Consider the following 11,740-nt stretch of genomic DNA (forward strand, 5'->3'; position numbering starts at 1 on the left):
GCTGTGAATGAGAGAGAAGGAAGTGGGGAATGCAGCACATGTCACCACAGCAGCTTACTGAACCTTACTGAAATCTTATTGACACAAATCTTCCTGAAGCTGTGGCTTGAAGAATAGGGACAGAAACACGGGGAAAAAAAAAAATCTTGCAGGATAAAGGAGACAGGAGGTATTGAAAAGGGGAAGTGAAGAACAGAAAATTGCCTGGGAGAGAAAGCACTCAAGGGAGTCAGTTTCAGTAAGAGGAGAGAAAAGAATCAGTAAAAGTTTTTTAAAAAAAAAAAAAAACACGAAACAGAAACACAGCTGTAGGAATAGGGATATCTCAAGTACTCTCAGGACAAAAACACAGCAGGAAGTCTTCATCTGTGTAGCTGCTCTCCTCCCAGATGAGTAAGCCCACAGTAGTTATGGCCTGGCATCGGACTCTTCCTTGGGGACAGCTGCTCTACAAGAGGTTGTTCTACAGAGCAGAGCTGCCTTCTCTAAACAAAACTCCTCCGCATGGATCTCCTGGGCACTTACACTTCCAAAGCCCTCAGTCACAACCGGCTTGTGATGCCTGACAGACAAGCGCTCCAGCTAGGCTTGCGACACCTCGCAATGATAGAACAGGAGAGCTAAACATCTGAACAGTAAGGTTAAGCTGAATGCTTCAAAAGAAAGCCATCTGACTCCCTATCAGCACTGGTTCTCTTTTACCCATCTGCTGTCCTTCTGAGCTTTCCCTTTAGTAAGTTACCAGGTGTTTAAAAACATCTAATGAGCTTTTCCATACATGCTGCAGCCAGAATGACAGCCTACTCTAAACACACCACGATGCTTTTTATAACATTTAATTACTTTTCCATATTTACAGTAAGGATGTAACACCTGCTTTAATTAGCGTAATTCTAAGAAGAATTAAAATGAGGCAATGTATCAGAATCACTTAAGACCCTAGCTGGTAAGACAGAGCTTGCCTTCATAACCCTCCCTTCCTACCCAAGCATTTATTCAACAGACTCGAGCACATAGCAATTGCTAGGCAAAGACTGAAAGTGAAATTAGAAGAGCGAGCTAGCCCATGTTCTCTAAAATCCAGGTCTGAGGTGGAAGGAGGACTCGCATTGCCGTGTTGGAGACACTGGAACTGGATCCAGAGACCTGGGCAGAAGCAGTCTTCAGCCAGCAGCTGCCTCGCACACACACTGTCCCACCGTGCTCTGCATTTCTTCCCTGATGGCTCCCATCAAGAAAGGTGAAAAGACTCCACTAGCTATTTCCCTGGTGACCCATGAGCTTGTATACAAGGGAAAATTGACAAGCCACGCTACTGAATCAAGAAGCACTCTTAAGGGCTGCCAACAAGAGCACAGACATGACTTTTATCCAGACTTAATTCAGCGATTCATGGCTTACTTTATATATTGTATAGTCATATAGACGTTCACAAGTGCATTTTATAATTGGTTATAGATAATTGAAATAAAACTACAGTAAATTTGAGCACTCAAAAAAAATCTCCCCCCAAATATTTATAACTGGCAGTAACTCTAGCAAAGCTATCATTATAATTTAGTCAAGGCTGTGACAGACTAGCCAAAGTAAGATCATGTTCACTGAATGAGAACCAAAATTGGATTCAGCCTGAAGAAAACAGCGAAGATGCAACCTTAACTTCTCATCACTAGCCCACTGTACTCAACCCCTCTTCCTCAGCAGGTCACATAGCTTGTAAGTGCCATTGGTAAGAAGCCATATAATTGATCGACATATATGCACAGGCAAGTTTTTTGCCGGTGCATCTGAGAATCCCCAGTAGAAAGTACAATGGAGAGGAGCCTGTCCCTGCCAGAGCAGCTGAGGGATTCCACTTTCTGCTAACCTCTTCCCCGAGGGTTTGTTCGTCTTGAGCAGAAGCAAGGCAGACGAGTCTCAGCTCCAGGAACCAGCTCCTCATGGGACCGCGCAGCATTTCCCAGCAGCAGCCGTGCACACACGTGTTTGTGGCACCACATCGCAGCGCTGGCAACTACGATGCCGTGAGAGCTTCTGCAGCAGAATGCCTCGGCACACTTGGCCTTCATGTTAGCTGAGGCGTGCACTTACCATGCATGACATGCACGTCTGCCGCTGGGATGCTATCTGTTTCTTCCAGCACCGTTCAGATGCAGCAACTTAAAGGCTAGCAAGGCCAGGCGCTGCGCAGCTCAAGGCTGTTTTCCAGCACAGTTACTCTCTGCAGCTAGATGAGATCAGGTCAAGTCACTAAGGTGCACTAATTCAAGCTAAATGTAGTAAAGAAGATTCTGAAAGCTGGAAGCATTAGGAGCAACCACTCACTGTGAATTAGTGTGTCTTTTGAGCACTAACCATATCCAACAGCTCAACAGCTCTAGGCAAGGGCTTCAACCACACCGAGTCAGTTTCATGACAAATAAAAGATGTATAAACCAGCGGACTGAAAAAGTAGTCAGACCTAACAGGTATCTTAACACTGAAAAACTCTGGGGCAAACTTGCATCGTTTTTTGCTAGCAGACTGAAACCTACCATCTTCTTCCACTGCCGTATGGCGCTAACTAACAGAATTGCTGTGCCTAAGGAACGGCTTCAGCAAATGCCTAACTGAAGGGACTAAGAAACCCTCCTCCTGCAGTGCTTGCCTTACTTTTTGGAGTGATTGATAACGAGCATTCCTTGGTAGAATTTAACAACGGTACAGAACAGGTTCAAGCTGCAGTTAGTTAGGAAGAGGATAAGAAATAAGCAGACCTTTCCATTTAATGCCAAGGCAGGAAAAATCAGCCTGTAGTTCTGAATTGGCCGCACATTCCTGCATTTGACAAAATTTCGCTGGCAAGAGCTGCTGACATGTAGTTAAATCTCTTCCAGAAGAAAAACTAGAAATTCTTACTCACTGAAGCAAGGCTTTTGCTGAAAAATCAATTATTCAACAACAGTTCCGTCGGCTGCTACTTGCTTATTTTAACCTTTCCCTTCTTGGGAAAAATTATCATGGATCTGGCTCCATGCAAGCTCAGATCAGCTGACTTTCTGCCCATTCCTGTAGATCCCCTGTGTTCAGGCTTCATCTCTGAATGCTGCACAGAACTGATGGTACCTCACAAGAGATCTGGTATGGATGGCAGGTATGTGGTTTTTCACCATCTTCTGAAAGAGTCAAATAAATAAATAGAAATTCCAAAATATGATACAGGAAATGATGAAGAAGCCCCCACAAAAGGTCATTCCAGACTTGGACAGACATTTCAACTCATCTGTAACTCGTGACACAGCTGGAGACACACGGTGACATTTCCTACCTATGTATTATGTCCAGAGTATTCTTCACCCTTAGCTCTGAGGTATGAGATGTTGTCTTTTAGCTCTGAGACATTGCAAAATACTTAATGTGGTATTAAGATAAGGTAGGCTGTTCTTCAGCATTACAAGGCTTGCTAGCTTGATGGTGTGATATCGTGGGAGCAGGCAGGTTCCCTGTAACGAATGTCACTGACCCCAGTTAGCAAGGTAGCAGTGAATAACTGCACGTTTTCTCTAAAGGCCCTTACCAGCATTATCAGAAACTTTCATGGCTCTTGCTGCAGTGCCACGGGGCTGCTGTGAAAAACAGATTTAAACATGGGATGCCCAGAAAGTGCAATCAGCAAAAATGCACCACAAACACCTTTGAAAAATAGGAAAAAAAAAAAAAAAAAAACACAGACTTGAAGACTTGATTAAATTCTAATCAAAATAAATGACAATACCTATTGGCAAAATACACTAGGTAAGACAGATCAATTCCATTGCCACAATGTTTCATGTCAACACAGAATTTTGGCTACAAGTACTTACAGCCATAAAAAACCCAAGACTGGTTATGATACTACAACCACTAAGACACTAGGATAAATGTGTTTTTATCAGTAACGCTTTCCTTTTCATTACTGAAACAGATAAGGAACAGAATTACAGTGTTCCTCAGAAACGTACAGCGGGGAATCCTGTTTGTACAGTTTCCGAGAGCCTTTATGACAAAAGTGACCTAATTTGGTGAACAAGCCCTAGTCATAGCAGTATTGCTCAAGTGATTCCTTAATGCTATCCTCAGCTCAAGCAGTAATTAATTTCTTTAGCAAGCTTGAGAAATATTTCTGGGGAAAAAAAAACAAAAACAGAACAAACAAATAAACAAACAAAACCAAACAAGAACAGGTAAGACACAGCAACTCCACTTGAAGTAGAAGGTCCGTACTTTATTTCCATCCCAATGTTTCAACCAAGAAATACTTTTTTCCTCCTACTTTCAGGAAGGCCGAGTGGGGTATTCCTTCTGGCAAAGGAAAAAGGAACGATCGACATCTCTGTGGCCACGATATTGGAAAAGCCTTGTTAGCAATTCCATGGTTCAGATGAGATAATGTGTGGTGAAACTTCAGAGGTGAACACACTTGATTACTGTACAGTCATGTAAATGCAACGATGATCGCATACAAAATGTGCTAATTTATTTGGTTACTGATAGTAGTGAAATTTTGGAAATTAGCCTTTAATCTTGACTCCAGATCACTTAAAAGGCTATTCCAAGTCTGCTGCCTCAGCAGCCTGAAAGTCAGCAGCTGAACTGCTGAGACAGAATATTATTTTTGAAGGACTGGTGCCGGCTGAAGTATTAGTGAAGGAGAAGCGCAGGTCTGTCAAGTTTGAAAGTGGAGGGACAGGGAGCAGAATCTGGAATGGAGAAACAGGAAGATGGCCCAGCAGGAGGGACTTGGCAGATTTACAGCAGAGCCACTGTAGAGACGCTGTTCAACAGGCTTTTTTATGTCATTAGGAAGTTCCTGTAGCTTGTAGAAGAACACTTGTCAACGCCAGCATGGAAAGGAAGAAGGGCTCAAAGACAAACACACACACTGCAGCGTTACCGTAAAATTGACCAACTCCAGGTGAAACTCACAACTCCTCTTGCAACAGACACCTGGGCCCTTGTAACGCCCCGCTGGAGTAGCGCTGAATCAAACCCTCCGAGCACGAGGGAGCTGACTCTGAGATGTGAGATGTATGCCTCCCCAGCCAGCACCAAGACCACGTATAATCACCAGTCCCGACAAGCTCGGGAGCCTCTGATCTGCATACAGCAGAACATACAGGAGGCTAGGCCAGCACAGCGCCTGGCTGCTTCAGCACAGCACCTGTATGAGACGCCGCAGTTACGGATCAGTGGAACTTTTTAAACCAGGCCTGAAGACCCCTAGCTCCTCACCTAATTCATCATTTGCATTATAAAATATTTAACTTACTGAAACACGGAGGAGTTGCTTTTTTCCTGCCCGAGCCTACCAGCTACGGTGAGATGTATTTTGCACCTTTTTGCTCTGTGTGAACACCGAGACTCTGAGAGTCATATCCTCTGCTGCTTCAAGGAAGTGAGCAACTTCCACGTAGTATCTGGCACAGCAAACAGCTTTGGATTTAATATTTCTCCAGCACATCTTCAAAATGTCCAACTTCTACATCCAAACAAAAGTTAATTGGATGTTGTTAATGGGACTTGGAAAATGAAACTGACCATATTTGATGAATGGTATCTGACCAGGAAGAGTGGCTGAGTAATTTGGCAAACCGCCAGTAAGATTCACCAGTTATATTCGATATAAATCAGTCAGTCTTATTTCCTACAATTACTAGTCTTATCTTGTCTAGAAAGAAAGTACATTCAGCCTTCTGGGTACCTGGAAGTCTACTTTTCTACTCCTTCATCTTCTGCATTTGCTATTCTACCCTTTCTTCTACCTCGGTCTGCCTCAAGTCTTCTCGAGTAATCTGTAGGCAGCTCAAAGATTTTCTGTGTTCAGAAGAATGACATGGGCTCAAATATGTTCAAACGGATCAAAAACAAAGAGGGGGGAAAATGTACAGATCCACTTTTCTTCTTCGAAACTCCAGAGGACCTTTGAGCAATGGCAACAGCACAGAAATAATGACGTGTTGACTTGACACTAAGCATAAGAACAATATAACCTAGAAACTTTCTTTTCAGTGGAAGCCCATGTTTAAGCAGGATGGTGATCAATCATCCTGCGACTGCTTTTTTAATTCAAACTAGTCAAGCAAATTCCCTTCTCTCTGCACTGTAGGAACACCAACCTGTGAAATGCCATTCACATGTTTTTTTTTCCTATCAGTACCTCCACATACCTGTAAAGTGACTAGGAGAGGTTAGGCTAGTTAGCGTGTCGCAACAAACAAAGGCAAAGTGCACACCTTTCTGAACTCAGAATTTGTCATTTAGGTGGAAATGCTGGTTTGCAAGCCAATTTTTATGCAAAAGACACTTACTGATCATGCAAGATGAAAACAATAAACCAAGAAATAATTATTGCCTTTCACTATGGAAAGGTAAATTCAGGCTAGGCAGCTGAGGGTAGTTTTTGCTAAGCCTTAACATTTAAATTTTGTACCACAAGCATACTGAAAAACAACATAAGGCCTCAGGAAAATACACAGTGGATTTTAAAAAAAAAAAAAAAAAAGATGTTGTATACTTCACTTACAGGAATATAAAGCCACTTAGCTACTTAACTCCTATGTTTACCACTTCCATGAAAATTAGGGTGTGAATGATTTCACATTTCTGTGAGCAGCTTGTGTGTCAGTAATTACCTACTTGATGGGTAATGCATCCTTTCAATACCACTTGGGCTGGTTCCCAAAGCATCTACTAATAAAAAAAAAATAAAAAAATCCCAGGCTTGCTCAACGGGACAACTGCGGGGGCCTGCCCAGGCCGGCAGACAGCAGGCGCTGACCCGGGGGCAGCTAATCAGGCCACCTCATTAGGCAGCCCGAGTCCCACGGGTGAGCCAGCTGCCCAGGCGGGCTCCGGCTCCCCATCCTGCTGCTCAGCCACCCGTGGGCCCCCGGAGGAGGTGGCTGAGGACACGGCATCGTGGAGATTACAGCCTCCTGAGGAAGGGAAGAGCGAGATGGAGCAGTGGTACAGGAGCAGATAAGTCGTGTTCCTTTGGACTTGCGTTGATAAATGGGACTTCCTGAAAGACGCCTCACATTCGTGTCTACCACGTAATCAAAGCCTTACAAAGTAGGGTCATTATCTACGAGGCAGACAAGCAGTTCATTAGCTGTATTTTCAGTGATGGAAACTGACTTCAACCCTTTTTTATTCACAAATGCATTTAATCATGGGGCAGCCTTAATGCAGGTTTATTCCTGCAAGATACAGAAAAACAAAAGGCCAGAATAACTTTTAGTTCAGCCAGAAGCTGAAACTCCTATGTTTTCATTGAAGATTTTCAGTCAAAAAGAGGGCAAAATTAGAATTGCTTCACCCCACAGAAATCCGATTGGACTAGAGCAGACCTTTGTCTCTCCTGACCCGAACCAAACTGTGAAGCTTTACTCATCTCGTATGTGCCTCGCCAGCATTTTCTCCAAAAGAAACTTACTCCTCCCTTGTTCCTGCCCTCCGCACAAATACTCAGAGGGCCACGTGCTGAGCCCTGAGACCAGAAATTAGAAAAATGTGACAGCGTTAAACACAGATGGGCACCTTGATTCAGTCTGCCTTGTAACCACACTGCTCATCCCCAATGCAGAGGAAAAGGAGGGAGTAGCAACATGATGATTACTCTCCCAGCTCACAGCGTACAAAGTTAGGTGCTCAGAACAAGGACTGGAGCTTTCCTGGAGACAAACCTCGCAGCTTGCTGTACGTGCTCTAACCCTAATGGAAGAGGCACGTCTCAGGGCGAGAGGTCTGTGAGGATTTCCAGCTCTACAGCCGTGTTTCACGCCCACAGCACATTTTGGGGAGCGCAGTGACAGACCACACGTACACACCGCTGAGATGGCAGACATGCACCCAGCTGCAGGGGCTACAGTGCTGGCGTTACTCCTGGCCGCTGCGAGGACCCAACCGAGCCGGTTACGCTTTGCTGAAAGAAGGCGCGAGCTTTTTAGACAAAAACCGAGTTTTTCTGAGAGAAAACTGTACAGAGCCTGACCCTGATAACAGAGGCCTGCAGGCCGTAACCCCGCCGCTCCCCGCTCACCCCCCTGAGGCTCCTCGGCAGGGCGCCGCAGCCGGAGCCCGCGGCCCTGACTCACCAGGATGCGCTTGAAGAGCGCGTTCTCCTTGGGCGGCAGGCTCACCGCCGGCATCGTCCCCGCCGCTCCCGCTCCCGCTGCCGCCGCCGCCGCTGCCGCCGCCGAGGGGGCGCTCCGGGGAGGGGGGGGGGTGCGCGGGCTGCGCCCCGTGCCCGCCGATCGCGCACCGCCGCCGCCGGGAGCCTCCTCGGGCAGAGCCTGGCCGCCCCCGCTGCCCTGCCCGGCCCTGCCCGGCCCTGCCCTGCTGCCCTCCGCGCTGGGCTGGGCTGGGCTGGGCTGCCCCGAGCCCCGGGCGGCGGCTCACGTGGTAACCGAGCAGGCCGGAGAGAGGCACCGCCAAAATGGCCGCCGCCGCGCACGGCTTCCCCAGCCGGGTCAGCCCCAGCGCAGCGCCTGCGCCGCGACCCCGCGCCCGCCCCGCCCCGCCCCGCCCCGCCTCGGCGCATGGCGGCTCCGCCCGGCCGGCAGGGGGCGGCCGGCAGCGCCCTCACCGCCCGCCCGTGCGACAAGATGGCGGCGGCGCTGAGGGCGGCGGCGGGGCTGCGGCTGGCGGGGCCCGGGCACGGGCTCGGTGAGCGGGGCCGGGCTGTGGGGAGGGAAGGGAGGGGAAGAGGAACCCTGCTCGAGCCCTCCTCCTCCTCCTCCTCCTCCTCCTCCTCCTCCTCCTCCTCCGTCAGCCCCGGGAGGGGATGCTGCGGCACGGCTCGGAGCGGGTGTCCTGTAACGATGTTGCAATTAGATCCCTTTCCTTTAGAGCCCTTTCCTATTAGCGCCAGTAATTGACTTAGTCGGTAGTTACTGCCGAGTAATTGGCACTAAAAAAAATAATGTGTTCGGAACCTTCTGCCTTCACAGTTTTTACCCGGTCTGCGTTCGTAGCGAGAAAGAATAATTACGAGCATCCGAACTGGTTTGGAGTCGGCTTGGCTTTTAGCACCAGTGCTGCCCTGTGGGCTCTCGTAAGTGCTTTTCGTTGATTTTGTTGAACTTAATTCCCAGATCGTACTGATCCAAAGATAATGGCTACAGCGTAGTTAATTGATTGTGGTCATGGATAGGCATAGCAGGTGTCAGGACTGAAGCAGCACGTCACATGTGGGTGACTTGTGCCTTCCTGAATCCATGTGGCAGTTCAATTTACAAAAAATAATAAGTTATTCAGCTCCTATTAAGGCCCTGTTGCAAACTTCACAACAGCCACTAGCGAGGAATGAATTCCTCAGGCCTGTTGGCATAATGCTTTCAACATTGTTTTTCCTAACTCACTTTAAATAAAATGTAAGGATGTGCCCAAACAATTCTGGTTTATCATACTGTTCACGCGTTCTTTCCTTAAGCATTTTTCAGCTGCATGCAGGTGATAAGGGCCCCCTTCTCCTGCGCAAAACGCAGGTGCAGGATGCTCAGTTTCAGAGAACTCTTGGGCTTGATGTTGATAGAGCAAGCAGGATGTGGTAGCTCTCCTGAGGAAACACCGAGGATAAGCAGCACTTGCATGATGACAGTGATTTGCATGGTGGGATGGATTCCCATCCCCATTTTTGGGGTGGTAGTGGATTGACAGTAAAAGGGGGAGAAAAAAAAATTGGCCAGCCAGCAGAAAATGTTGGAGGGAGGTGTGATAAAACATACCTTACTGAACAATTGATAATTTACATGTGGTTTAACTTCTATCACCCTGATTCCTAACAGGTATATACTGGTTTACATTCTGAATATGGGAATTTCATTTCCTGCAGATTTGTTCATCCTCTGGTTCTAGTTGTATAGACATTTAACATATGCTACTTTTACAGCTATTCAAGCAGCATAATGAAGATGTAATGGAATATGAAAGAAGAAAAGAAGCGAGTAAACATAAGTGTACAGGATGTTCATAGTGAGTATGGACATGCAGATGCTGTTTGACTTAAAAACCTGAATTCTGCAGATCTTTTTGACTGGTTAGTTCTCAAAGTCTTGATTGTTGGCTTTTTTTCTTCCCATATTATTTTCTTTAATATTTTGCTGTTCTGCAACTTCTTCCCCAGTTCTATAGTGACCGATAGTTTCAGGTATTAATTTGTATGCACATTCACTGCCAGCTTTTTGTCTTGGATGTGCAGACTTTTTGAAAATAACATGTTTTACAGTGTCTGTAATAAATTTAGGTGCCAAAAAGAAAACCTTAGAGTGCTTTTATTAGCAAGGAGGTCAAGGTCACTAGAAATAGCTTCTATTTGCCTCTTTTTTTTTAACAGTTCTATGGTGGGAACCATTTTTCTTAGCTGTTGTTGCATGTTATGCATAAGAATGGTATAAAATCAGTGCTTGTGGATTTGCGTTATTAAGCAAATTGTCCTTATTGACTTAAAAAACACAATTGTGATTCTGCCATATAAAAATGTTATTAACTCATCAGTTAACATGCTACTTGAAAGAAACAACCATAGGACTACAAGATTCTCTGTATTAGTTTATTTTTCCTAAAATATTTTTGTCCAGCTAAAAACATAGTACGTTGTGAGACCTTTCTAACCCACTTCACTGTGTGTATTTCCTTCTTGCTAATTTTGTTTCCCCTTTCTTAGGTTGACCAGAGGCTTGGTAAGAAATAACATCATTGGTTGTGTCCTGTGAATATATGAGCACAGCAGAAGTACAAAGTATCTAAACACTTACCTGTTCATGCATTTCATGTGCATTGTTATAAAATAAATGATAAAATGTGGAAGAAACTTACCAAGACTCTTCTTGCCATGTGTTTTCATTCTACTGGCTTTCATAAACTGCTTTCATATAGCATTTACTTTTTTCACAGTTTTGAAAATAATGTTCACAAACTGTCTTTATTATCTGGAAGTTGCATTACAAATTCAAGCGTGATTTAAGAGGAAGTTTATATTTCCTCTTAAGCAAATATTTCAAAAATTGAGTGTGCTCTTGCCATTATTTTCATGGCTGAATTTCCAAAATAAGCAAATAAAAGAATGACATTTACCAGAATCCTAATAAAATTGTAATTTGTATAAATGCTGAAAATGCATTTTTTTACCTCACATGCCAAAGGGGAAGCTTCCAGCTCAGTTTTCACTAGATAGACTTTCAAAGGCTGATGCAGTGGTTTAAAGACCTGCTGTAATTAGTTACACATCTGTTTGCAAACTTGTAGTTCTTTGAATACTGACTATTGTTCTTCATTTCTTTGTGGTCTGGATTGATTTCTTTTTTTCCTGTCCTGTAGAACAGAAAAGAAGCATTATTGGAGATAATACAAAAAAAAATAAAAATCAGAAATAGCCAACCATTAAATTGTGTGGGTTTGATGACTACTAGTATTTCCTTATCAGTAAGCTTGCTTTGCTTTTGCTGTGGCATGGAAGATAAACGTACTTTGTGCTTACAGAAAGTGAGGATGAAAGTTCAGCCCTCAGAACTGTTTAACTGACCTATGGCTCATTAGTTATTAGTTACCCCTTCCTAACTGGTACTGCATATTTTCTGACGGGCACAGGCACTTTTCTGCTTCACGGCTCCCTGAGACCTGTCCCAGAGGGTCGTGCCCAGCTGTTCCCCGAGGACCTGTGCCGTGAGGCTGCGGTAGCTCCCAGCTGGAGGGGCAGTGCTGCAGTTCTGCAGTATTTCTG

General features: G+C 45.2%; 2 protein-coding genes across 2 annotated transcripts in view; one reads left to right on the forward strand and one right to left on the reverse strand.

Moving 5' to 3' along the window:
* The window catches only part of NAA15 (N-alpha-acetyltransferase 15, NatA auxiliary subunit), a 43,556-nt gene extending 35,361 nt beyond the window's left edge, over positions 1-8,195 (reverse strand). Inside the window, exon 1 of the mRNA XM_032186176.1 lies at positions 8,115-8,195. Within this exon, the coding sequence (XP_032042067.1) occupies positions 8,115-8,168 (54 nt within the window). The 5' untranslated portion in view covers positions 8,169-8,195. The remainder of the gene's footprint in view (positions 1-8,114) is intronic.
* A 363-nt stretch (positions 8,196-8,558) lies between these two features.
* Positions 8,559-11,293, forward strand: NDUFC1 (NADH:ubiquinone oxidoreductase subunit C1). The gene is made up of 4 exons (XM_032186599.1): positions 8,559-8,685; positions 8,970-9,073; positions 9,911-9,993; positions 10,685-11,293. Coding segments are annotated over exons 1-4 (315 nt in total). The 3' UTR covers positions 10,686-11,293.
* Positions 11,294-11,740: the final 447 nt, after the last annotated feature.

Source organism: Aythya fuligula, chromosome 4 (assembly GCF_009819795.1).
Source record: "Aythya fuligula isolate bAytFul2 chromosome 4, bAytFul2.pri, whole genome shotgun sequence".
NCBI lineage: Eukaryota > Metazoa > Chordata > Aves > Anseriformes > Anatidae > Aythya > Aythya fuligula.

Excerpts from the sequence above, each read along its gene's own strand:
- NDUFC1 (XM_032186599.1), top strand. The coding sequence starts at position 8,559 with ATGGCGGCTCCGCCCGGCCGGCAGGGGGCGGCCGGCAGCGCCCTCACC. Across the intron at positions 8,686-8,969 it reads GGGGCCCGGGCACGGGCTCG|TTTTTACCCGGTCTGCGTTC; the intron begins GTGAGCGGGGCC and ends CTGCCTTCACAG. Across the intron at positions 9,074-9,910 it reads GTGCTGCCCTGTGGGCTCTC|CTATTCAAGCAGCATAATGA; the intron begins GTAAGTGCTTTT and ends CTACTTTTACAG.